Source organism: Molossus molossus, unplaced genomic scaffold, assembly GCF_014108415.1.
Source record: "Molossus molossus isolate mMolMol1 unplaced genomic scaffold, mMolMol1.p scaffold_m16_p_21, whole genome shotgun sequence".
Taxonomy (NCBI): Eukaryota; Metazoa; Chordata; class Mammalia; order Chiroptera; family Molossidae; genus Molossus; species Molossus molossus.
In genome coordinates, this window is record NW_023425357.1 from 29,748,081 (window position 1) to 29,776,059 (window position 27,979).

The 27,979-nt window shown below is 44.9% G+C and overlaps 1 protein-coding gene across 1 annotated transcript; it reads left to right on the top strand.

Annotated features, from left to right (window-relative positions):
• The first annotated feature begins 97 nt into the window (after positions 1 to 97).
• On the top strand, positions 98 to 27,909 carry LOC118639373 (carbohydrate sulfotransferase 6). The gene is made up of 2 exons (XM_036275764.1): positions 98 to 148; positions 26,707 to 27,909. Exon 2 carries the CDS (start codon positions 26,722 to 26,724, stop codon positions 27,907 to 27,909), a length of 1,188 nt encoding a protein of 395 aa, XP_036131657.1. The 5' UTR covers positions 98 to 148; positions 26,707 to 26,721.
• Positions 27,910 to 27,979: the final 70 nt, after the last annotated feature.

Consider the following 27,979-nt stretch of genomic DNA (forward strand, 5'->3'; position numbering starts at 1 on the left):
TCCCTGGTATCGCCGGGTGTCCCTTAGTAACCTTGGGACCCTACGGAATAAATCAGCCCTTGCAGACTCCCAGTGACGAGACAGCAGGCTGTGGAGTGGAACTTGAAAGAGACAAGAAGCCTTTGCGGAGCCTCGGGAGCCGCGCCAGGTCAGCCAAGGACCCCAAGTTTTGGGGTTTTGTCCCCTCTCTGCCGGGATGCCCCACTTTGAGGCTGGGCCAGTGGCACAGCTGGGGTGGGGTGGGTATTGATCTTGCAGCTGGGGATCGGGTGGAGGGGTGGGGAAGAGCTGCAGGTGTGGCTCTATCAGAACGGGCGAAGAGCAGATCACCGCTAACCGCGCGCAGGCTCTAGTGTCTCAGGCACTAGTTTAAAAGTGTCTTCCTGGGGCTTCAGCTGCACAGGAGATCACAGCTGGGGATCCCTTATCTCTTGAAACTTGAGTTCCAAAGGGTATGGCTTTAACCTAGATAGCTTTCCAAGGGCTTTTCCACGGAACTCTTGAGGATAAACAACTTGGTGAGTGAATTTGGAACCAGATCCAGCTGATTTGAGTCTGGCAGCCCCTGCTTGGGCAACAACAGAGACCTCTTTTGGCCTCAGAATAGGTGCCCAGCAAATGTTAACCCTTCTTTCTATTTTCTGTTGTACCAGAGACACAGGATAGGAAAACTGAGGCCTAAAGAGCAGAAAGGATTTGGCTACCCTGAAAACGTGAGTGAGCCAGAGCTAATAAGAATAGTGTGCTGTGCCCTGGCCCCTGTGATTAGGTTGTGTGTTGAGCATCGGAAGGTTGAGGGTTTGATTCCCAGCCAGGGCACATAACCAGGTTGCAGATTCCATCCCCAGTCGGGGGTGCATGCAGGAGGCAAGTGATCAATGTTTCTCTCTCACATCTCTGTCTCCCTCTCCCTTCTTCACTCTCTAAAATCAATTTTATTTATTTATTTATTTTAAAGGTTTTTGTTTTGTTTTTTCCTCACTCGAGGACATTTTCCCATTTTTTGTTCAGGTAGAGTGGGAGTGAGAGAGAGAAACATCGATGTGAAAGGGACCCGCACGACCAACCAGGGCCAGGGACAAACTGCAACCGAGGTACCCGCCCTTAGCGGGAACCGAACCCGGGTCTCTCTGGACCGCAGGCCGATGCTCTAACCGCTGAGCCAAAACGGCCAAGGCTCTAAAATCAAATTTTTTTAAAAAATCCTTACCCGAGGACATTTTTTCCATTTTTTTTTGTTGTTGTTGTTGTTCAGATAGAGTGGGAGGGAGATAGAGAGAAACATCGATGTGATCAGGGACACATCAAGTGGTTGCCACCCACACGGCCCAACCAGGTGGGGACAAACTGCAACCAAGGTACATGCCCTTAGCGGAACCGAACCCGGGTCTCTCCGGACCACAGACCAACGCTCTAACCGCTGAGCCAAACTGGCCAGGGCTCTAAAATCAATTTTAAAAAAGAAATGTGCTGCTCAGTGAGTGCTGACTATGCTAAGGATTAGATTGTTCCATTTAACCCTCTCCAATCAGTATGGTAGGTACTATGATAGCCTCTTTCAAAGGAGCCAACTGAAGCCCAGAGAGCTTAGGAGTGACTTGCCCAAAGTCATATGCCTCACTGGTTATGAAGGCAGGATTTGAACCCAGTCTGACTTCAGAAGCTTGGCATCTGGCCTTTACCCACTGTTTTATGTTTTATATGTACATCTTCTTCCCCTACCTGGCTTGCCACATTCTGTTGCTAGGACACTAGAGTTACCTGAACCTGGTTAGGCTATTTTCCATGAGTTTTTCTTATGAAATCTAAGGATTCCCTTGGATTCCTAGATTATAGTTATAACCTAGAGTTTGGAACATTCCTAAATAAATATTTATAGGTGTACTTTGTACCAGACATTGTTCTAAGAGCTTTATAACTATGAATTCACTTAATCATTAAAACAAGCTCATGTCTTGGAGTATACAGGGGTGGACAAAACTAGATTTAAAATTGTGAGTATGCAGAACAGAGTTTATTCTTGTATTATTTATTTGTATTATGTAAATCTACTTTTGCCCACCCCTGTATTATTTCCCCCATTTTATAGATTAAAAAAAAAAAAAAAAGACAGATTAAGTAACTTGGCCAGATCACACAGTAAATGATCAAGTGGAGTTCACACTATTAGCCACTGTGCTACCCCCTACTCCCTCAAATGAGCTGGACTGGGTCCTGCTTCTAGTCTAGTAAGAGGACATGGGTACAGAATGCATGAATAAGAGAATTCTGAGTAGTGATAATAGCATTAACAGTGATTTCTCAATATCACCTAATACTCAGTTCATATTAAAATTTATCTGATTACTTTAAAGATATCTTCTAAGGTCCAGAACTTGTTATGTGTTTTAAGTTGTTTTCTTCTAAAACAGTCTTTTTTTTTTTTTTAAATGCCATTCTTACAAGAATGATTTACTTTCTAAAAATCAGTCGATCAAAATAAAAGTTTATAAAAATAAACCAGAAAACATTCCAGATGATCTCTGTAATAGGGGCTCAGTCAGCACTTGGGGGAACACAAGGGAAAGTGCTAAATGTGCACTCCCTACAGGGCCCTCCAGCTGTCAGGGTCTATGATTTAGCCACCGGTTCTCAACCTGTGGGTCGCGACCCCTTTGGGGGTCAAAGAACCCTTTCACAGGGGTCCCCTAAGACCATCGGAAAACACATATTTCCGATGGTCTTAGGAACAGAGACACCGCTCCTGTATCTGTCTCCAGGCGGGTCTGCCCACATGCAGATACGTCCACATACAACTTGAGGAACTGTATTAAAGGATCGCAGCATTAGGAAGTTTGAGAACCACTGATTTAGACCAAATTAGGTGCTGTGCAAAGTGTAATTTGAGGATCCCCAAAACTCAGAGCTAAGATAAGGGGTTTATGTGTTATCTGCTCTGAAGTATCTCCAGGGTGACTCTGACCCAGGTTGGGGGTGAGGGGTGGGACTTCAGGCGAATTTGATTTCATTTCCCTGTAGATTCTTGCAGGCAAATCTGTTTCCTCCAGCATCTGGGCTGTGCAACTCCAGCCTCCCGACCCTGGCTGATGCCATGCAGTTGCTCATAGGGCCAACAGAGAGATGGCAGATATCCTAGGGCTTGGGGCCAGACACATGTGCTACTACAGCCCAACACAGCTCACAGGGCTGAGGATGGGCATGTGAGACTTGACACCTATCACTGCGTAGGAGGTAATTCATCCCATGCCCCTGTCCTCTGGTCAATGGGGTACCACATCAGATGGTAGGTAGATTTGCAGGCATCTCTCTCCCTGCAGTGAAAGCTAGAGCAGGCAAAGTCCACTCATGCCTCCTTTAACCAACTAACAAGAATTGATTATATGATTACCAAAGTAATAAAAGTTTATTGCAGACTATCTGGAAAATGCAGCAAAATATTAACACATTGTTGACAGGCAATTTTACGCAGAAGTTCTCATGTCATCAGCTGTTCTTTCATAATTGTTTTTATAATTGTTCATATGAAAGTGAAACAATATAAATAAAATGCAGTATACTTTATTTATACATAATGAATTTAAATGAAACTTAGTACATATCTGCTACATATTATATTTTATACATATTATATATTTTAGTAATTTTTTTGGTGTGGTATACTGTATAGCAATCACCTTTTGAAACACACTTTCCATGTCCTAGTTGAACTTTTTTTATACCAGTGACTATTTTTTCTAAAATGTGGTCTTTTAGTTGCCTTGAAAGCCTAAAAGGCAAATCAATGTAAGGAGCTCTTTAAGAAGTACCAGAAGAAGTGTTAGGTTCTGAGCAGCACTCATTTGAACCAGCAGATATCCATTCTCTAGCTATTTCAAGTAGAAAATTTTTGTATCTTATTTTGTCTATTGTGGTTGCAGTAAATTTTGAATGCATTGAATAAAGTGCCACCCTGAGTTTCAAAAATTGAAATAGCTAATGCAAGTGCAAACACAAGTTAACTCGTGAGTGGCCAACAATGTGTTGAAGAAAAAACAGCCCAGCTGGTGTGACTCAGTGGTTGAGTATCGACCCATACGCCAAAAGGTCGCCAGTTCGATTCCCAATCAGGACACATGCCCAAGTTGTGGGCCCGATCTCCAGTGAGGGGCATGCAGGAGGCAGCCAATCGATGTTCTTGCTCATTGATGTTTCTATCTCTTTCTTCCTCTTCCTTCCTCTCTCTCTAACATCAATAAAGAACAAAAATATTTAAAAAAAAAAAAAAACTACAGTAAGAGCCCACTTTCCACCCACTAGGTTGGCTATAATGCAAAAGATAGCTAATATCAAGTGTTAGAACGAGGATGAGAAATTGGAATCCTCATCCACTGCCGATGGGAATGGGAAATGGTGCAGTTGGTGTGGAAAACAGGTAGTTTCCCAAAGTTTAAGCAGAGTTACCAAGTGATGTAGCAACTCTACTCCAAAATATATATCCAAGAGAACTGAAAACATGCCCACACAAAAACTTGTTTATAAACTGTCACAATAGCATTATTCATAATGGCCCCAAAATGGAAACATTTCAAATGTTCATCAATTGATGAATGGATAAACAAAAGTGATATATCCATATGATTGAATATTATCTGGCAATAAAAAGGAATAAAGTACTGATACATGCTAAAACAGTGAGTGAACCTTGAGGTGATTAACGCACAACACTGAATATACCATAAACCAGTGAATTGTATATATTTGGGTAGACACTCAACCACTGAGCCAAACCGGCTGGACTCTCACTGTAGTTTTGATTTGTATTTCTCTAATGATTAAAAATGTCAAGCATCTTTCATATGCTTATAGGCTGGTTGTATATCTTTGGAGACATTTTTACTCAAATCTTTTTTATAAACTTTTTTTTCTTTATTGATTTTAGAGAGGAAGGGAGAGGGAGGGAGAGAGAAACATCGATGAGAGAGAACATCAATTGGCCATCTCCTGCATGCCCCCCTGGGGATTGGACCCACAACCTGGGCATGTGCCCTGACCAGGAATCGAACAGGCGACCTCTTGATTGCGTGGGTCAATGCTCAACCAGTGAACCACACCAGCCGGTCTTTTGCCCATTTTTAAATCAGGTTGTCTTTTATTGTGGAGTTGTAGCAGCATTTTATGAATTCTGGGTATAAGTCTTTTGCAATATATATGATTTGCAAACATTTTCTCCCATCTGTGGGTGTCCTTTTATTTTCTTGATGGTGTCCTTTGATATTCATGTTTTGTTTGTTTGTTTGTTTGTTTGTTTGTTTGTTTGTTTAGAGAGGAAGGGAGAGAGAGATAGAAATATCAGTGTTAGAGAGATACATCATCCCCTGCCTCCTGCACGTCCCCTACTGGGGATTGAGCCTGCAACCTGGGCATGTGCCCTGACCAGGAATCAAACCAGGACCTCTCAGTCCATGGGACGACACTCAATCCACTGAGCCACACAAGCCGGGCGATATTCATGTTTTATTTTGTTTTGTTTTTTTGGTGTGTGCCCCTAGCGGGAACCGAACCCGAGACTCTCTGGTCCACAGGCCAACGCTCTAACCGCTGAGCCAAACTGGCCAGGGCGATAGTCATGTATTTTTAACATGATTGCTATCATACACAATTAATACAGTTGGTATGTGTATCTGTGTGTATGTTTTGTTACTTGTGTTTTTCCACTTGATACTATATAGTTAAAAGCTCTAAACTTAGACTAGTAGGGTTCAAATTCTGACTCAGCTGCTGTGTGAGTCCTCTAGGCAAGTTCCTTAATCTTTCTAAGCCCCAGTTTCTTCATCTGTAAAATAGGGATGAGCATCAGGTCTACTTCATAGGGTTATTGTGAAGGTTAAATCTGAAGAGGGCTGGAAAAGCCATGGCACATAGGCAGCCCACAATGGGTGGTATTACTGATGAGGCTTGTTCCCACCCCACCATAAACACTCATCCTGTTGTCCTCTCTCTCTTTTCCTCTCTCTCTGCTTTATTTTCTTTTTCTCTTATTTTCCTTTTCTTTCTTTCCCTTCTTTTCAGCCGTCTCCCTAATGGATGTCCAGGCTACATTAAAGCTGTTTGGCACCGCCCCCCTCCCCGGGTGGCCCTTGATATGTAGTCCACTGATCCCACACCCAGAATCTATTTTTTCTGGCCTTTGGATTTCCTGAATAGGGATGGCCTCCAGCTGACGCCAAACTGAGAGAAATCTGAACCAGGGATTTGTACCTACTATTACGTTTCACTCCCTTAGGTTCTTTGCCAGGGCTGGGAGAGGCTGGTGATAGGACATGCTGCTGAGTTAAGGGCAGGCAGAGCTGGGCTGCAAGTCATGCTGCCCAGAGAGCTAGATTCCTGGCTCCAGCTCCGCCCCTGCCACAGCAAACCATCAGTTTTCCCATCTGTAAATCAGGTAGAACAATAACTCCTTCCTATATCTCTCAGGCCAACAAATATTCAGAGATATGTTGAAGGTATTGTAACTTTAAGATGCTCAGCAGAGCCTGGCCGGTGTGGCTCAGTGGTTGAGCGTCAACCCATGCACCAAACGGTTGTCAGTTCGATTCCCAGTCAGGGTACATGCCCAGGTTGTGGGCCACATCCCCAGTGGGGGGCATGCAGGAGGTGGCTGATCGATGTTCTGTCTCATCTCTCTCTCCCTCTCCCTTCCTCTCTCGCTGAAATCAATAAAGAAAAAAAAAAGAGGCTCGGCAGAAAGAAATGTGGGATAATTGGGGAATTACTCCCCTTGGATTTGGATCACAGAGCAAATATTTATCATTTATTTGTTCAGACCTTCCCTGATATGACACTTATTGTCTTAGTCAGGATTTGTAACTTTTTATTAAAATATACACAAGAAAAGAGTACAGATCATACAAATAGAGCTTGACAACTTTCACAAATTGAGCACACACGTGTAATTAGCACCGCCATCAAGAAACAGCATGACCAGCCCTCCAGAAGTTCTGCCCTTGCCCCTTTATAGTGCTACCCTCACCTCACCTCACCTCACCAAGGGGATCCACTATCTAATCAGAATTTTTGGTAGTAAGTGACAGAAATTCAACTCACGCTGGCTTAAGCAAAAACGGAGTATTTTTCCCAACTGAGAAGCCCATGATGAGTCCTGCACAGCTGTATCCAGATGCCGTCAGCTTGTACGAACTCTCATTCTTCCTTCCTCTGCTCAGTTCTCTTCTTTATTGGCTTTATACCCAGGCCAGATCTATAAAATCCTCAGTTTGGACTTGGGGTTGATATTCATTCCTTAAGCCAATCACTGTGGTGGGTGGTTAGTGTGTGGAATATATAGATAAGCCAGGCTTAGACACATAACCCCCGAAGAACCACGGGGTGGTGGGTCAGCCCCATCCATACCACATGAACTTTGTGTGGGTAAACAGTGGTTTCTCAAAGAAAAATCTAGAGGCTGTTATCAAAAGAAAGGGGAACAGGTACTGAGTTGACACAACCAACACTGTCCAGTGCACCTGTGTATGGTCAAGCCCCACACTGTATGCCTGAGTATGGATGCTCACGGGGGAAAATAACAACCCCGGCCCTAAAGTTGCTCACAGACAAGAAGGGGAGGCAGCATCATGCAGGGCACACTGGTATGTGCCTTGAGGGAGGCATGGATGAGTCAGGGCTAGGTCCTCACAACCGTGGAGTAGGGGAACATGGAGAGTGCCTGAGGAGCAGAAAGATCCCAGATCATCTGAAGCATAGGATACTGTCTGGGAATCATGGTAAGTGAGGTTGGAAAGCAGAAGGTGGCTGAGTAGGAGAATGACATGATCAAATGTGTGGTGTGTGCACCTCTGGTGTCTCTGTGCAGTATGGATTGGGGAGAGGCCAGGTGGGGCATTTTGCCAGAATCTGAGAGGGAAGTATGCATGCCGGGACCATCATGACCCTCCCGGGGCACTGGGTATCTGGGTCACTCACTCAGACCACTGTCTGGGCCCTTGACCATCTATCTGATAGTTGTGTCTTTAATGTTCCCAACTAGATTGTCAGCTCTACCATGATGGGGACCCTGGACATTGAACCTCCTGGACCGCCTCTTGCTTTCTTATTTTTTCTCTGTTTCCCATCTTTTATCCATCATTTGTCTTTTTTGTTCTACTTTCTCCATTTCCTCAATTTTATCATTCACCTCTTCTATTACAGTTTTAATCTCTAAGGCAATTTAATTCTGATGAAAACACAGGGTTATTTAAGAAAGGAAATGTATTGCCCTGGTCAGTTTGGCTCAGCAGTTAGAGCGTCGGCCTGTGGTCCGGAGAGACCCGGGTTCGGTTCCCGCTAAGGGCACGTACTTCTGTTGCAGTTTGTCCCCGGCCCTGGTTGGTCGTGCGGGTGGCAGCCACTCGATGTGTCCCTTCACGTCGATGTTTCTCTCTCTCTCCCTTCCTCTCTCTCCCTCCCGCTCTATCTGTACAAAAAATGGAGAAATATCCTCGAGTGAGGATAAAAAAAAAAAAGAAAGAAAGAAAGGAAATGTATTTATGTACTTCCACTGTGAACTCTTTTATAAAGTCATATAACATAAATTTTGAATATTGGCTTAACTCAAACTGACCTTAGGAGGCTAGAGGGGGAATAAAAGTATATGTGTACCTCTCTGAGTGTATGTGTACATATATAGAGAAGATAAATTCTTATCTTTCAGTATAATAACTGCTTATAAAATGCCATAAATTGTCATAGTCATAATTGATGCTTTAAAAAAAAAAAAAGAAATTGGAAGAAAGAGCTAGCAGAAGAAACAGCTAACAAACTTGAAAGCTTCTTGTTAAGTGGGATTCTGCAGCAAGAGAATGACTTATAACTATTGTACTTCTAAAACTATGTACATTTAACAGTATTTTAAGCCCTGACTGGTTTGCTCAGCAGTTACAGTGTCGGCCCTCGAACCAGAGGGTCATGGGTTTGATTCCTAGTCAAGGTCATGTACCTGGGTTGCAGGTTTGATCCCCAGCTCTAGTCAGGATCGTATGGGAGGCAACCGATCAATGTGTCTCTGTCACACTGATGTTTCTCTTTCTCTTTCCCTCCCTCCTTCCCTTCTACTCTTATCAAAAATCAGTGGAGCCCTACAGGTGTGGCTCAGTGGATTGAGCTTCGTCCCATGGACTGAGAGGTCCCATTCTGTTCCTGGTCAGAGCACATGCCCAGGTTGCAGGCTCAAACCCCAGTAAGGGGCGTGCAGGAGGAAGTTGATCGATGTATTTCTCACATTGATGTTTCTCTTTCCCTTCCTCTTTCTCTCGGAAAAAAAAAAAAGTATTTTATTTTAAATAGGTAATATCCTCTTATGGGTCAATTCAGATGGTACAAAAAAATGATTTATTGTAAAATAAATCCCGGCTCTTTCATTCCCCTTTTAGAGGAAACTAATATGGTCATTCTCTTGTATAAACTTCCAGGGATACCTTATGCTTATTCAAGCTATGTGGATTAGTTTTATTACTTTTTTTAATCCTCACCCAAGGATATGTTTTTATTGATTTCTTTTATCTTTATTGTTGAAACTATTACAGATGTTCCCCTTCCCTCCCCCATTGACCCCTCCTCCCTGCTTCCACTCCCCTTCTGCTTTCCCCAAACTATTGTTTGTGTCCATTGGTTGTGCGTATATGCGTATACAGTGATACCTCGGTTCTCGAACATAATTCGTTCCAGGAGGACGGTCGAGAACCAAATTGTTCGAGAACCGAAGCAATGAAACCCAATAGGAAATAATGGAAACTGGATTAATTCGTTCCAAGCCCCAGAAAATGCCTATTTACTGGCCTAATTTGTATATAATATGTAGAAAAACATAAGTCTCAACAAGAAATAAAAGTGTACAGTATGTCTAAGGGTTAAATCCAGTGTAAAGCGTGACTCTCTCCACAAAGCGTGACTCTCTCTCCGCACCCACACTGATGACGCAAGCAAGGCGCGCTGGGCCGAATGAACGCCATTCGGCTCAACTCGGCTCATCTCGGAAGTTCGAGTTCCAAATATTTGTTCGGATTCCAAGACAAAAGTTTCTCGAATCTCCTGGTCGAATACCGATTTGGTCGAAAGTCAAGGCGTTCGAGAACCGAGGTATCACTGTAAGTTCTTTGGTTTATCTCTTGCCAACCTCCCCACCCCCTTCCCTCTGAGGTTTGTCAATCTGTTCCATACTTCCATGTCTCTGGAGCAATTTTGATTGACAGCTTATTTTGTTCATGATAGTCCATAAATAAGTGAGATCATGGCTTTCTCTGACTGGCTTATTTCACTCATTGTAATACTCTCCAGGTCCCTCCATGTTGTCTCAAAGGGTAAGAACTCTTTCTTTCTTACAGTTGCATAGTATTCCATTGTGTATGTACCACATCATTTTTATCCACTCATCTACTGATGGACACTTGGGATGTTTTCAGATCTTAGCTATTGTAAATGGCACTGCTATGAACATAGGTGCATAAATTCTTTCTGATTGGTGTTTTTTAGGCTTCTTAGGATATATTCCTAGAAGTGGAATCACTGGGACAAATGACAGTTCCATTCTTAATTTTTTGAGGAAACACCATATTGTTTTTCATAGAGGCTGCACCAGTCTGCATTCCCACCAGCAGTGTACTAGAGTCCCCTTTTCTCCGCATCTTCACCAACACTTATTGCTTGAAGATTTGTTGATGGCAGCCATTCTGGCAGGTGTGAGGTGATACCTCATAGTCATTTTAATTTGCATCTCTCTGATAGTGATGTTGAGCATTTTTTCATATGTCTCTTGGACATTTGTATATCCTTTATGGAGAAGTGTCTATTCAGGTCCTCTGCCCATTTTTCAATTGGATTGTTTGTCTTCCTTTTGTTAAGTTGTATGAGTACTCTATATATTTTGGATATTAACCCCTTACCCAGTGTATTACTGGCAAATATGTTCTCCCAGAGAGTGGGTTCCCTTTTCATTTTGATGCTGGTTTCTTTTGCCATGCAGAAGCTTTTTCTTTGATATAGTCCCATTTATTAATTTTTTCCTTTGTTTCTCTTGCCCTGGGTGATGTATCAGTGAAAATTCTGCTACATGTGTTGTTTGAGACTTTTCTGCCTACATTTTTTTCTAGGATTTTTATGGTTTCACAAGTTACATTTAAATCTTTTACTCATTTTGAGTTTATTCTTGTGTATGGTGTAAGCTGGTAGTCTAGTTTATTATTGTTATTATTTTGTGTGTACCTGTCCAATTTTCCCAGCATCATTTATTGAAGAGACTGTCTTTTCTCTATTGTATGCTCTTGCCTCCTTTGTCGAATATTAATTGCATATAATGTCTTGGGACAATTTCTGTGTTCTCTGTTCTATTCCATTGATCTATAGGCCTGTTCTTGTGCTAGTACCAGGCTGTTTTGATTACAATGGCTTATTAGTATAACTTGATGTCTGGTATTGTGATCCCTCCACTCTGTTCTTCTTTTTCAAGATCGCTGTGGCTATTCAGGGTCTTTTTTGGTTCCCTATAAACTTTGGAGTATTTGTTCTAAATCTGTGAAATATGCTGTTGGTACTTTATTAGGGATTGAATTGAATCTGTAGATTGCTTTGGGTAGTATGGACATTTTAATTATTTTTATTCTTCTAATCCATGAACATGGTTATGCTTCCACTTTTTTATACCTTCCTCTATTTCTTTTTTTCAGTGTCCTGTAATTTTCTGAGAACAGGTCTTTTACCTCCTTGGTTAAGTTTATTCCTAGGTATTTTATTTGTTGTTATTGTTGTTGTAATGGTAAATAGGATTTTTTTTTAGTTTCCCTTTCTGAGCATTCATTATTGGTGTATAAGAATGCCATTGAACATTCAAGTTCAAGAAGCACAGAGAGCCCCAAGTAAGAAGAACACAAACAGGCCCACACCAAGCACATAGTAATCAAATTGCCAAAAATTAAAGACAAAGAGAGAATCCTAAAGGCAGCAAGAGTTAAGCAACAGGTTACCTACAAAGTAAACCCAATAAGGCTCTCAGCTGACTTCTCACAAGAAACACTACAGGCCAGAAGGGGGATGGCATGAGGTAATCAAGGTCATGAAAAACAAGGATCTGAATCCAAGACTACTCTACCAAGCAAGGCTATCATTCAAAATAGAAGGTCAAATAAAGAGCTTCCCAGACAAAAAAAAAAAAAAGGCTAAGGGAATACATTAGCACCAAACCAGCACTGCAAGAAATGTTAAAAGGACTGCTGTAATTACCAGGAGAAATGAGAAGAAAAATACAACCACACTAGCCCTGGCCAGTTTGGCTCAGCGGTTAGAGCGCCAGCCTGCGGTCCGGAGAGACCCGGGTTCGGTTCCCGCTAAGGGCACGTACCTCGGTTGCAGTTTGTCCCCGGCCCTGGTCGGTCGTGCAGGTGGCAGCCACTCGATGTGTCCCTTCACGTCGATGTTTCTCTCTCTCTCTCCCTTCCTCTCTCTCCCTCCCACTCTATCTGTACAAAAAAAAAATGAAAAAAAAAAAATATCCTCGGGTGAGGATTAAAAAAAAAAAAGACACAGAGTAGCTGATTGGATAAGAAAGCATGACTCATCTATATGTTGTTTACAAGAGACCCACCTCACAACAAAAGACTCACATAGATTGAAAGTGAAGGAATGGAAAAAAATCTTCCACACAAATGGAAAGGAAAAAAAAGCTGGGGTAGCAATACTCATATCTGATAAAATAGATTTCAGAATGAAATCTAGAGACAAAAAAGGCCACTGCATAATATTGAAAGTATCTATCCAACAGGAAGATATAACCTTGATAAACATTTATGCACCCAAAATAGGAGCACCAAAATATATTTAAAAACTTTCGGAGGACTTCAAAGGAGAATTCGATAGCAATACAATCATAGCAGGGGACTTCAATACCCCACTGACATCACTGGATAGATCCTCTAGACCAAAAATTAGCAAGGAAACAGCCTCTTTAATAAATGGTGCTGGGAAAATTGGACAGCTACTTGCAGAAAAATGAAACTAGACCATCTTATCCATTTTGAGTTTATTCTTGTGTTTACACCCTACACAAGAATAAACTCAAAATGGATAAAAGACTTAAATGTAACTCATGAATCCATAAAAATCCTAGAAGAGACTGTAGGCAACAAAATTTCAGACATCATACGCAGCAGAATTTTCGCAGCAGAACATCACCCAATGCAATAGAAACAAAGGAGAAAATGAACACATGGGACTACATCAAACTCAAAAGCTTCTGCACAGCAAAAGATACAATCATCAAAACGGAAAGGCTACCCACTGTATGGGAGAGCATGATTGCCAATGATATATCAGATAAGGGGTTAATTTCCAATACATATAGAGTACTCAAACAACTCCAAAAAAGGAAGACAAAGAATCCAATTAAAAAATGGGCAGAGGGGCCCTGGCCGGTTTGGCTCAGCGGTTAGAGCGTCCGCCTGCGGTCCGGAGAGACCCGGGTTCGGTTCCCGCTGGGGGCATGTGCCTCGGTTGCAGTTTGTCCCCGGCCCTGGTTGGTCGTGCAGGTGGCAGCCACTCGATGTGTCCCTTTCACATCGATGATTCCCTCTCTCTCTCTTCCTCTCTCTCCCTCCCACTCTGTCTGTACAAAAAATGGAAAAATGTCCTCGGATGAGGATTAAAAAAAAAAAAAAAATGGGCAGAGGAACTAAATAGACACTTCTCCAAACAGGACATACAAATGGCTAAGAAACAATGAAGAAATGCTCATCATCACTAATCATCAGAGAGATGCAAATTAAAACAACAGTGAGGTATCACCTCACACCTGTCAGAATGGCTGCCATCAACAAATCACCAAACAACAAGTGTTGGCAAGGGTGTGGAGAAAAGGGGACCCTAGTGCACTGCTGGTGGGAATGCAGACTGGTGCAGCCACTATGGGAAACAATAGTGTTACCTCAAAAAATTAAAAATTAAACTGCCATTTGACCCAGTGATTCCACTTCTAGGAATATACCCTAAGAAGCCTGAAACACCAATCAGAAAGAATATATGTACCCCCATGTTTGTAGCAGCACTATTTACAATAGTTAAGATCTGGAAACAGCCCAAATGTCAATCAGTAGATGAATGGATAAAAAAGCTGTGGTACAGCCCTGGCCGGTTTGGCTCAGCGGTTAGAGCGTCGGCCTGCGGTCCTGAGCGACTTGGGTTCGGTTCCCGCTAGGGGCGCGAACCTCGGTTGCAGTTTGTCCCCGGCCCTGGTCGGTTGTGCGGGTGGCAGCCACTTGATGTGTTCCTTTCACATCGATGTTTCTCTCTCTCTCTCTCTGTTCCCCTCTCTCCCTCCCACTCTATCTGAACAAAAAATGGAAAAATGTCCTCGGGTGAGGATAAAAAAAAAAAAAAGCTGTGGTACATATGGTACATATACACAGTGCAGTACTATGCAGCTGTAAGAAAGAAAGATCTCTTAACCTTTGAGACGACATGGAGGGACCTGGAAAGTATCATCCTAAGTGAAACAAGCCAAACAGAGAAAGACAAGTTTCATATGAAGTCACTTATTTGTGGAATATAATGAACATAACAGTCTGAGGAATGGGGTAGTTCCAGAGACGTGGAAGTGGGGTACAGACTGACAATCCCCTAAAGAGGGGGGTAGTGGGGGAGAGATAAACCACAGAACTTATATGCATGTATGCACGAACAGTGGACATGGACAACAAACTGGGGAAAGGGCAGGGAGGGAGGGGGAGGAGGGAATCAGTGGAGGGAAAAGGAGAAACATCTGTAACATAAATTAATTAATAAAAAAAAAATACAAAGAAGAATGCCATTGAACTTCCAGTCAAGATGGCGGCGTAGGTAAATGCAGTATCGCGTCCTCCCACAACCACATCCAAGTTACAAGTAAACTACAGAACAACCATCATTCAAAACCACCTGAAATCATGCTGAATGGAAGTCCTACAACTACGGAATTAAAGAAGCTGCAACGAGACTGGTAGGAGGGGCGGAGGCGGACGGGCTGGTCCCACACCCAAGTGTGGCGGATAAAAATCAGGAGGCTACCTCGGCTGGGAAGGTCCTTCCTGAGGACTGAGGGGTCCCTGTCCCATACCAGGTGCCCCGCTCAGGGTTCCAGTGCCAGGAAGAGAAGTCCCCATAACTTCTGGCTGGAAAAACCAGCGGGAACTGAGGCTCAGGGAAGCTGAAGCAGCTGGAGCCCCAGGCAGCTCCTCTTAAAGGGCCGGCACACGAATTTATTGGACTTTCTCCCTCTAAGCTTGGAGGGGAGGCAGCTCGAGGGGCACCAGAGACATACAGGGAAGAACTGAGCTGTTTGGCACTGGAGCGAGGGCTGGAGAGGGGGCTTTCTCCGGGACAATCGTGCTGTCAGAGGCCTTTGTTCCTTTGGTGAGCCCTTCCCTGGGGCGGCAGACAGAGGCCATATCTGGGACTCCAGCAACCTGGCTCACACTGGTAGCCCCGCCCTGCTGACTCCCTGAGGCCTCGCCCCACCCTACCCAACTTTCAGGCCCACCCAAGCTGTTGGCACTTGCTTAACCATAGGATTGGCCAGTCTTGGATCCTGCTTCAGGTTTTTCCTAAATTTTTTCAAACGAGCAGCATCTGGTCTCAGCTAGCCCCATACTGCTCGTTATGTAATACACAGAAACAAACACAGGGAGGCAGCCAAAATGAGGAGACAAAGAAACAGGTCCCAAATGAAAGAACAGAACAAAACCCCAATAAAAGAACTAAGCGAAATGGAGATAAGCAACCTAACAGATGCTGAGTTAAAAATACTGCTTATAAGGATGCTCAATGAACTCAGTGAGGGCCTCAAGAGCATAAAAAAGGACCAGTCAGAAATGATCGATGCTTAGTTAGAAACGAAGGAGGCTTTAACTAAAATAAAGAATAATTTACAAAGATTTAATAATAGAGTACGTAAATTCAAGAAGCAAACCATTGATTTGGAATGTAAGGAAGCAAAAAACGCCCAATCAGAACAGCAAAAAGAAAAAGGAATTCAAAAAAATGAGGATAGTGTAAGGAGCCTCTGGGACAACTTCAAGCGTGCCAACATTCGTATCTTCAGCGGTGCCGGAAGGAGAAGAGAGAGAACAAGAAATCGAAAACCTATTTGAAACAATAATGGCAGAAAACTTTCCTAACTTGGTGAAGGAAACAGACATACAAGTCCAGGAAGCACAGAGAGTCCCAAACAAGATGAACCCCAAGAGGCCCACACCAAGACACATCATCATCAAAATGCAAAAGGTTCAAGACAGAGAATCTTAAAAGCAGCAAGAGAAAGGCAGCTAGTTACCTACAAGGGAGTTCCCATAAGGCTGTCAGCTGATTTCTCAAAAGAAACTTTGCAGGCCAGAAGGGAGTGGCAAGAAATATTCAGAGTGATGAGAAGCAAAAACCTACGACCAAGATCACTCTATCCTGAAAAGCTGTCATTTAGAATCAATGGCCATATAAAGAGTTTCCCAGACAAGAAAAAGTTAAAGGAGTTCATCACCACCAAATAGTTATTATATGAAATGATGAAGGGTCTTTTTGAAGAAAAAGATAAAATATATGAACAAACAAAATGGCATTGAATACGTATCTATCAAAAATGGTACCTACAAACAAAATGAACAGGTAGAACAGAAACATTCTCATAGATACAGAGAATATTTTGTTAGTTGCCAAATGGGAGGGGGCTTGGGGGAATGGGTGAAAAAGGTGAAGAGATTAAGAAGTACAAATTCATTGCTAGACTGACAAACCTCAAAGGGAAAGGGGTTGGTGGGGTGGGAAGAAATAAACCAACAAACTTATATACATAACCAATGGACACAGACAATAGTATGGGAAAAGGCGGGAGTCAATGGGGGAAAAATGTGGAACATCTGTAATACATTTTACATTCAACAATAAAGATTTTTTTAAAAAAAAGAATGCCATTGATTTCTGGATGTTAATTTTGTATCCTGCTACTTTGCAAATTAATTTATTAAATCTAGTAAATATATATATATATTTTTTTATCCTCACTCAAGGACATTTTTACATTTATCTTCAGGCAGAGCAGAAAGTAGAGAGAAAAAATGATGTGAGATAGACACATCGACTGGTTGCCACCCCACGACCCCAACCAGGACCGGGGACAAACTGCAACCGACACACATGCCCTTAGCGGGAACCAATCCCAAGACTCTCTGGTTCACAGGCCAATGCTCTAACCACTGAGCAAAACCAGCCAGGGCAAATCTAGTAGATTTTTGATGGAGTCTTTAGAGTTTTCTATGTACAATATTATGTCATCTGCAAATAATGACAGTTTCACTTCCTCCTTTCCAATTTGGATGCCTTTTATTTTTTCTTCTTGTCTAATCACTGTGGCTAAGACTTCTAGTACTATATTGAATATGAGTGGTTAGCCCTGGCTAGTTTGGCTCAGCAGTTAGAGCATCAACCCACAGACCAGAGAGTCCCGGGTTCCGTTCCCATTAAGGGCACATACCTCGGTTACAGTTTGTCCCTGGCCGCAGTTGGGGTTGTGTGGGTGATGACCACTCAATATGTGTCTCTCACATCGATGTTTCTCTCTCTCTCTTCCTCCCTCTCTCCCTCCCACTCAATCTGAAATGCAAAAATATCCTCAGGTGAGGATAAAAATAAACAAACAAAAAAAGAATGACAAAAGTGGGCATCCCTGATTTGTTCCTGTTCTTAAGGGAAACACTTTTAGTTTTTGCCCATTGAGTATGATTTGGCTGTCAGTTTTTCATATATGGCCTTTATTTTGTTGAGATATGATCCCTCTATTCCCACTTTGCTGAGTGTTTTTATCAGAAATCGGTGTTAAATTTTGTCAAATGTTTTTTCAGCATCTATTATGATCATATGATCTTTATCTTTCATTTTGTTTATGTGATGTATCACATTGTGATTCTAGGAATTTGTCCATTTCGCCTAGGTTGTCCAATTTGTTGGCATATATTCATAGTATCCCCCCCCCCCCAAAAAAAACCAACAACAACATGTTTTTATTGATTTCCTAGAGAGAGAGGAAGGGAGAGAAATAGAAACATTGATGTCAGAGAGAAACATTGATTGGCTGCCTCCTGCATGCCTCTGATTGTGGATCGAGCCCACAACCCAGGCATGTTCACTGACTAGGAATCAAACCAGGACCTCTCAATCCACTGAGCCATACCGGCTGGGCTGTTCATAGTATTTTCTAACAACCCTTTGTATTTCTGTGGTTTCAGTTGTTACTTCTTGTCTTTCATTTATGATTTTGTTTATTTGGGTTTCCTCTCTTTTTTTCTTGGTGAGTCTGGCCAAAGGTTCATCAATCTTGTGTATCTTTTCAAAGAACCAGCTCTTGGTTTCATTGATCTTTTGAATTGTTTTTTTAGTCTCTATGTCATTTATTTATGTTCTGACCTTTATAATTTCTTTCCTTCTACTTGCTCTGCATTTTTCTTTTTGATCACTTTCTGGTTTTTAAATTGTAGGGTTAGATAGTCTATTAGAAATTGTCCTTGTTTCTTGAGGTAGGCCCATAATGCTATGAAATTCCTCTCAGGACTGCTTTTGCTACATACCATAGTTTTTGTGTTGTTGTGTTTTTATTTTTATTGATTTCCAGGAAGTCTTTTTATTTCTTTCTTGATCTCCGTGGCAACCCACTCATTGTTTAATGCTATTTAGCCTCCATGTGTTCAAATGTCTTTGCATGTTCTTGTTGCAATTGATTTCTAGTTTCATGCCATTGTGATCTGAGAAGATGCTTGATATGATTTCAATCTTCTTGAACTTGTAGAGATTTAGTTTGTGTCCTATCATGTGGTCTATCTTTGAGAATGTCCCATGTGCACTTGAGAAGAGTGTGTATTCTGTAGTTTGGGGGAGTAATTCTCTGTAAATATCTATTAAATCCACTTGATCTAGTGTGTCATTTAAGGTCTCTGTTTCCTCATTAATTTTTTATCTAGAGGACCTATCCAGTGATGTAAGTGGGGTGTTGAAATCCCCTGCTATAATTGTATTGTTGTCAATGTCTCCCTCCAGAAATTTTTAAATATATTTTGGTGTTTCTATATTGAGTGTATATATGTTTACCAAGGTTATATCCTCTTGTTGGATCAATTCTTTTAATATTATGTAGTGACCTTCTTTGTCTCTTGTTATGGCCTTAATTTTGAAGTCTATTTTATCAGATATGAGTATTGCTACCCCAGCTCTTTTTTCATTTCCATTTGCTTGGAAAAATTTTTCCCATACTTTCACTCTCAACCTGTGTGAGTCTTTTGTTGTGAGGTGGGTCTTTGGTAGACAACATATATATGGATCATGCTTTCTTATCCATTCAGCTACTCTGTGTCTTTTTATTGAAGCATTTAATACATTTACATTTGCCTGGCTGATGTGGCTCAGTGGTTGAGCATCGACCCATGCACCAAGAGGTCACAGGTTCGATTTCCGGTCAGGGCACATGCCCAGATTGTGGACCTGATCCCCAGTGGGAGGCATGCAGGAGGCAGCCAATTGATGTCTGTCATTGATGTTTCTATCTCTCCCTTTCCCTTCCTCTCACTCTAAAATCAATAAAGAAGCCCTGGCCAGTTTGGCTCAGCATTAACGTGTCAGCCTACGGACCAAAGATTCCTGGCTTTGATTCTGGCCCACGGCACGTACCTCAGTTGTGGTTCGTCCCCAGCCCCAGTTGGGGTCGTGCGTGTGGCAACAGAGAGAAACATCGATGTGTGTCTCTCACGTCAATGTTTTTCTTTCTCTCTCTCTCTCCCCCTCCCACTCTGTCTGAAGATAAATGTAGAAATATCCTCGGGTGAGAATTAAAAAATAAAGAAAAGATATTTAAAAAAATAATAATACATTTATATTTAAGGTTATTACTGATATGTACTTTTTTATTGCCATTTTTATTTAATATGCCTGTTTCTCTCTCTATTTCTTCTGCTTATTACAGTAGTCTCTTTAACATTTTTTGCAATGCTGATTTGATGTAAATATATTCCCTTGGCCTATTTTTTGTCCCCAGATCCATGAAACCCAACAACAGAGAGCCAAGCCCAAGGTTCAAAGCATTCAGAGACTCGTCTCTGCCTACTGGCTGGCTAGTCGTCTCTTACTGTTAGTGAACTGCAGGTTGTACTTCCTCCAGTTAGGCTGGGTTAAATTCCAAAGGGTGAGTCAGTGGCTTCCCCCACCCTGCCCTTCCCAGACTAAAGCTGCTCTGATGGGAAGAATTCCTTAAAAAAAATGGTTTCTGGCCTGGCCAGTGTGGCTCACTGGTTGAGCATCGACCCATGCACCAAGAGGTCGCCAGTTCAATTCCTGGTCAAGGCACATACCCAGGTTGTGGGCCCAATCCCCAGTGCGGGGGGCACGTAGGAGGCAGCCAGTCAATGTTCTGTCATCAGTGTTTCTATCTCTCTCTCCCTTTCCCTTCCTCTCAAAAATCAATCAAGAAAAGAAAAGTGGTTTTTGTAGAATGGGGAAGTGACATCCTAGCGCTCCTGTTGGCCTCCTTCCCAGCTCTCTCCCCACTACCATGAACCCCTGACTGTCTTCACGCAGCTCCAGTCCAGTCCACCCTCCCTCTGCCAGAGCCCAGGGTGAGTGGCTTTAGCTGTCATTTAGTGAGCTGGCCCTTCAGGTGGGTGCCCATGTTCCTAGCGCCTCTCTCTGCCAGACAGAACCTCTGCTCGGGTGTTTTTCCCAGCCAGGTGTTATGTGGGCATCTTTCCCTGTTTCGCCACTCTGTACTGGGGAGCCGGCTTGGGGTTTAAACCCCAGGCTTCTCAGAGGGAACTGCTCACAGCTAAGATAGCCCTCAGCTGCTGCCTGTGGGAGCCCAGCCAGCCCCCTCACGCCTCCACGCCTCCTACCAGTCTCCATTTGGGCTCCTCTTTACACCCCTGCTTATAAGGGCTCTCTCCAGCTGGTCTTCAGTTGGTTATTCCAGATGACTTTTCTTTCTTTTTTGTGATATGTTTTTATTGATTTTGTAGTGGCTTTTCTTTATTTTAGTTGTAATTCCAGTTTGATCCTGGGAGACGGTCATTCACTCTGCCATTTTTCCTTTTTTTTTTTTTTTATTGATTCTTTTTGAGAGAGAGAGAGACCAATGTGAGTGAGAAACATCAATCCGTTGCCTCCCATACATACCCCAACTGGGAATCACACTGGCAACCTAGGTATGTGCCCTGACTGGGAATCGAATCTACAACCTTTTGGTGCACAGGACGACACTCCAACCAACTGAGCCAGCTGGCCAGGGCAAGCTATGTGGATTATTTTGATGACAGAAATAAATTTTCTTCTTTTTTTTAATCCTCACCCTAGTATATTTTTCCATCGATTTTCAGACAGAGTGGAAGGGAGGGAGAAAGGGAGGGAGAGAGAGGGACATCAATGTGAGAGAGACACATCGATTGGTTGCCTTTTGCATAACCCCGACCAGGGCCGGGGATCAAACCTGCAACCCAGGTTACATTCCCCTGACGGGAATAGAACCCACGACACTTTGGTCCTCGGGCCGACACTCTAACCTCTGATCCAAACCGGCCAGGGTGACAAAAATAAATTTTCAAAAGACTTTCTGACAAAACAGTTTTCAGGAACTTGAGACAGTGGAAGGTGGTCCTGGGTGTCAGGGTCAAAGAAGGAGCTTTCTATTCTTTCTGTGGCCTCTAAACTTTACTTCCACACGCCTCCCCTTATCATTATCAACACTATCAAAGAGTTGGGAGAAGTTGGAGGCATAGTTGCCTCTGGGGAGGGCTTGGGAGAGACACTGGAGGCAGAGAATATCACTTCCTTTTTTGACTGAGTGGTTCTTGTGCTCCGGTGTGTGGCTGTGTCTGCCAGAGGATGGGACCCACTTCCTAATTTTTCACAAATAAAACATGAGCTCATGATGCCCTCATCTGTACATTTATTATCTTGGTGATACCTTTTCCAAAAATTAAACATATAATAAATATACACTTCTAAAAAAGACTTTAAAAAGGAAAGTATTCAGTCCGACCATTGTGGCTCAGGGGTTGAGCATCTACCCATGCACCAAGAGGTCGCTGGTTTGATTCCCGGTCAGGGCACATGCCCTGGTTGTGGGCCCGATCCCCAGTGGGGGGGGGCATGCAGGAGGCAGCCAATTGATGTTCTCTCTCATAGATGTTTCTATTTCTCTCTCTTTTTTAATTCCTCTCTCTCTAAAATCAATAAAGGGAAAAAATTTTTAAATAAAATTGAAAAGGGAGGTCTTCGTAGAGGAGGGGACAGGCCTTCCAGGATGAGGACTTTAGTGGGCAAAGGCTTAGGAATGGGACCCATCCCGGAACCCTCCACTTGGGTCTGGAACTTAGACTTAAACCTCTGCTCTGTGCCCTGGCTGGTTTGGTTCAGTGGTTAGAGCGTCAGCTTGTGGACTGATGAGTCACGGGTTCAGTTCCGGTCAAGGGCACGTATCTGTACCTCAGTTGTGGTTTGTCCCCTGCCCTGGTTGGGTCATGCAGGAGGCAGCCACTCGATGTGTCCCTTTCACGTCGATGTTTCTCTTCCTCTCTCTCCCTTCCACTCTATCTGAACAAAAATAGGGGGAAAAAATGTCCTTGGGTAAGAATAAAAAAAAAACAAAAAACCTCTGCTCTGTGCCTTACTAGCTGAGCATTCATGTCTGTAAGTCCATTGCCTCAATTAAAACAGGCAGGGATAGTGGCGGTCTATGTACGTGGACAAGAACCAGCGCTCATGGCTGCCCACAATCATTGAGATAGACAGTAGACTCCAAGTGCTCATGTGTCAGGAAGACATCCCCGGCGGGGAGGCTATGCACGCCAGCCAGCGGCCCCCAAGCCTGCTGCCTTTGATGTGGCAGCTCTACCCTGGCAGACAGTACCAAGGCTCAGACTCCAGCTTCTGGTGCGCAGTGTACCACTTCAAGCTCAGCAGCACTGAGGACATGCTCCTGGAACAGCTGCCGGACCAGTACAAGTGACGTGGTCCTGCGGTTCCAGTCTCCCTGAGCCGCAGTCCTGCTGCCTGCAGTGGGGATGTTCATGCTTCTGTTTGCTTTTTTAACATCCCTGTTCTGCTCTGCTACACCCGAGTCTGGGAGGGAATGGAAGGGCAGGAGATGAGCCCTACCCAGGGTCTGCTGGAACCTACCTGCAGCCCCCTCAGTCTCCCCTGGCAGATTGGCACTAGAGAGCACCCAGGTCTGTATAGCTTCCCCCAAGTGCCCAGGCTATACCTGTGTCTCTGGTTTTCTCAGCTGCCTGATGGTTTCTGGCCTCTCTCTCTGTTCTCAGCAACTAATGTTGTTTGCTACACACACAGGGCTGCTCCCCCTTCTCTTCCCTCAGCTCCCTGTACCTCTGGCTGCAAAGCAGTGGGGCTCTGAGCTCTTGGACCAGCCCTCTCAGGTGGCGCAGGCCTGCATACAGCCATGTCCACAAAAGTCCCCCCTGCCAAGGAGGTTCACATACAGTTCACAGGAAGACCTGAGAGGAGCCCTGTTCTGCGCTCAGCACTCAGAAGCCTGCTGGTCAAGGGTCACAGCCGCTGACCTAGCAGAAGGCCAGGCAAGCGAGCACTGTGGACGGGTCCTTAGGCAGCCCTCCTGTCGGACAGAGGTTAGACGTTCCCTCTTTTATAGATACCCACACAGCTGGATGTTATGAGGTTGTATGCAGCATGAATGAACACTTTGTACTATTTATTGATTAAATGTAAGATAATTCATCTGAAAAAAAAAAACAATGGATAATTTCTACCTCCTAGGGACTAGGGGAGGATAAAATTCAATCTCGAAGATAAAGTATATGTGACAGTGCCTGCCTGACATGTTCTTCCTAACTTTGTACCCTGGGGCAATTGGTAGATGTGCTGAGCAATAGGCTCCTTATGGGGACCTGGACTTCCCTGGACACCCTGTGTGGCATAGGATGTTTCAACTCCCCTTCCTAGTTCTTGAGTTCCAATAACAAGATTAGATAGCAGTTACTGTATTGTGTGAGTCACTTAAGAAGACCTGCGACTTCCCTGAAGTACAGGTAACAAACACCTTGGCCTGTGGTCAAAATCCTTCTCTCCAGGGGAGAGCAGGGCTGTCCAGGGCAGCTGTGTTTGAGCCAAACCATGAGGGTCCTGCCCTCTGCAGGGATCTCGCACAGGCTGGGGAGGCTAGCAGTCTGTGATCAGAAACTGCCGGGAACTTAGCAATGAAAGTCCTGGGTTGGAGTCCTAGCTTCCTGCTGTTTCTCCAAACCCTGGGTCCTTTACCTAAAAAACTGAGATCAGGAGCCATTGAATTAAATCACAGAGTAGATGTAAATCATCTTGAGATGAGTTATGAGTTCCCTTCCTCTTCTGTCCTCTGTTCTCAGGGGAAGCACACCCTCAGGGAGTAGCGATAACAAGTGGGTGGCTACTTTCCTTGTCTTCCGGGTTTTCCAGGAGTGGCCCTGGGATCCAGGAAGCAGTTCTTTTTTTTTTTTTTTTTTTAATCCTCACCCGAGGACATTTTTCCATTTTTTGTACAGATAGAGTGGGAGGGAGAGAGAGGAAAAGAGAGAGAGAGAGAGAGAAACATCGATGTGAAAGGGACACATCGAGTGGCTGCCACCCACATGACCAACCAGGGCCTGGGACAAACTGCAACCGAAGTATGTGCCCCTAGCGGGAACCGAACCCTGGTCTCTCCGGACCGCAGGCCGACGCTCTAACCGCTGAGCCAAACCGGCCAGGGCCAGGAAGCAGTTCTAAAGTCAGCAGATGGCAACTGTAGGGCATCCTCCACCCACTCCTGCAGCCTTCCGATATGGGGAAGGAGCAGATCTGCTCAGAAGTTAGATCCTGGCTTCTCAGTGGTGACATTGACAGGGAAGGTGTATTTAGGGAGCAAATGCTATGAAAGCAAGGAGGAAACTTCCAGGCCCCTTCCTTCCAAAGCCTCATGCTTGATCATTGCAGGAGCAACAGGTACAAAGAGGAGAAATCTCAGGGACCTTAAGATGTGGGAGGCTCAATGTTCCTTTCTGTATTACAAGCTTAACATTTTAAAGAGTCACCAAAGGACTCAGGGGTGGTTGGGGGCAAGAGGTGGGCCTGGGAAATGCTGGGATTCCAAGCATAGGTGACCTCAGGGTGTCTCATCTAGGTGATCTCCTACGGTTCCTTCTCTCCAGACACAGCTCAACACAATGACAATAACAATAACAATAACTTGGGAATAAGTATGGCATCTTACTAAGCCCTTTAAAGCCTCATATGTGCTTGTACCGGCATTCCTCACAGCATCTGTAAGAGGTTAAATGTTATCCCCAATTTACAAAGGAGGAAATTGAGCCTTGAAGAATTCAAGTCATTTGCCCCAGGTCTCATAGTTCCTAAGTGGCATGGGAGGAACTCAAAGCCAGTCCTCTCTCCTGCGCTTATCAGGGGATATAGTCAGTTTAATTTGGAAAAATGTATCCAACACCTGGTCTGTGCCTAGCTGCAGCCAGGGGAAGGGCAGCTTCGCCCCCACTGTGGGGAACTTTCAGTCTGGAGAGGTGAAGCTCTCCCAATGTGCAGTATCACCGCCCCCTGTGTGGCTCTGACCCAGCCTCCCTCCTGCTTTCTCAGGACCTGAGGCCCCTCCAGAAAGCTCCCATGAATTTATGATTGAGGTGGGCAGTTTTCCCAGGAACCTTGGACAGTAGTGAGTAACTTCAGCAGGGAAAGGGCAAGCAGCCACCCGGGGCCTGACTCCCCTCTCACCTCGCAGTTTCTCTAGCTCCATCCTACCTCTCCCTGAGCTGATTTCTTCTGCAGACTCACAGGGTCCAGAAGAATACCCTCCTGCTGGAGTCCATGCATCCTGCAACACTTCACTCCTCGCGGGTGATGGGAACAGTTGGTGTTCTTTGTCTTCTTTTTATTTGTTTACTTTTAATAACAAAAGTTGTATCTGCTTGTTAAAAAAAGAATCAATGCAGAAGCCCACTAAATAGAAATAGCAAGTTATCAGTTATGGGAGTTTAGTACATTCTCCTTTCCCCCATGCTCATTCCAATACTCCAGAACCATAATTATCCCCATTTTACAGATGGGTAAGCTAGATCACAGGCTAGGAAGTAGTTGAGACAGGATTCAACCTGAGGGAGCCAAATCACCCATCAAGCTGTTTAGCTAAACAACCAAAAAGTGTCTCCCTAAAATGAATTCTCAACCAAAAGGCAAGAATTTTGTTTTTAAAATATTTCCTTCACCAGATAGGAAGGGAGGGAGGAAGAGAGGAAACAAAGAGAAGAGAAGAAAATAGTATTTCCCATAGTATTCTGCCAATGGCCTTTTGCTCTGCACAGATGACATCATGGCTTCAGTATTATTGTTGTTATTATTATTTATTTTTTAATCCTCACCCGAGGATAATTTTTCTTTTATCTTCTGAGTGGGAGGGAGGGAGAGAAGGACAGAGAAAGCAACATCCAGAGAGACACATGGAGTGGTTGTCCCCCCTCGCCCTGACTGCCGGCCACCGTTTGGCTCCAACAGCTGAGCCAAAACGGCCAGGGCATGGTTTAGGTCTTAAAGTCACATTCCCAGGGCTGCTCCCTGTAACCATTGGGCAGGAGTTGGGGTGTGGGATGGGCGAGCAGGCCGCTGTTCCTAACAGCTAAACTCCCCTCCCCGCAGGCTCCTGCCTGCAGAATGTGGCTGCCACGCATCTCCAACACCATGATGACTGCCCTCCTGCTAGCGCAGACTGGGCTCCTGCTCTTCCTGGTCTCCCGGCCCAGGCTGACATCCCCAGCGGGTGGTGAGGAGCGGGTGCATGTGCTGGTGCTGTCCTCGTGGCGCTCGGGCTCGTCTTTCGTGGGCCAGCTCTTCGGCCAGCACCCTGATGTCTTCTACCTGATGGAGCCTGGGTGGCACGTGTGGTCTGCTCTGTCTCAGGGCAGCGCGCTGGTGCTGCACATGGCTGTGCGTGACCTGGTGCGCTCGGTCTTCCTGTGTGACATGGATGTGTTTGATGCCTACCTCCCATGGCATCGCAACCTCTCCACCCTCTTCCAGTGGCCAGTAAGCCGCGCACTGTGCTCACCGCCAGCCTGCAGCGCCTTCCAGCGTGGAGCCATCAGCAGCGAGGCTGTGTGCAAGCCGCTGTGCGCACGGAGGCCCTTCGGCGTGGTGCAGGAAGCCTGCCGCTCCTACAGCCACGTGGTGCTCAAGGAGGTGCGCTTCTTCAACCTGCAGGTGCTCTACCCGCTGCTCACCGACCCAGCGCTCAACCTGCGCATTGTGCACCTGGTGCGTGACCCGCGGGCAGTGCTGCGCTCACGCGAGCAGACAGCCAAGGCACTGGCGCGTGACAACGGCATCGTGCTGGGCACAAACGGCACGTGGGTGGAGGCTGACCCGGAACTGCGAGTGATGCGTGAGGTGTGCCGCAGCCACGTGCGCATCGCTGAGGCTGCCACCCGCAAGCCACCGCCCTTCCTGCGTGGTCGCTACCACCTGGTGCGCTTTGAGGACCTGGCACGAGCACCGCTGCCCGAGATCCGTGCACTCTACGCCTTCACTGGCCTGAGCCTCACACCGCAACTGGAGGCCTGGATCCACAACATCACACATGGGTCCGGGGCCGGTGCGCGCCACGAGGCCTTCAAGACCACGTCCAGGGATGCACTCAACGTCTCCCAGGCCTGGCGCCATGCGCTGCCCTTCGCCAAGATCCGTCGCGTACAGGAGCTGTGTGCAGGTGCGCTGCAGCTACTGGGCTACCGGCCCCTGTTTTCTGAGGATGAGCAGCACGACCTTGCCCTGGACCTGGTGCTGCCGCGTGGCCCAAGCAGCTTCAGGTGGGCATCGTCCACCAATTTGCACCCTGGGCCTTAGCAGAGGGCCCCAGTTGTGGAAGTTGCCAGGGCCAGGAGAAAACCATGGTGGGGAGAGAGCCAGTCACACT

Excerpts from the sequence above, each read along its gene's own strand:
- LOC118639373 (XM_036275764.1), top strand. The coding sequence starts at position 26,722 with ATGTGGCTGCCACGCATCTCCAACACCATGATGACTGCCCTCCTGCTA.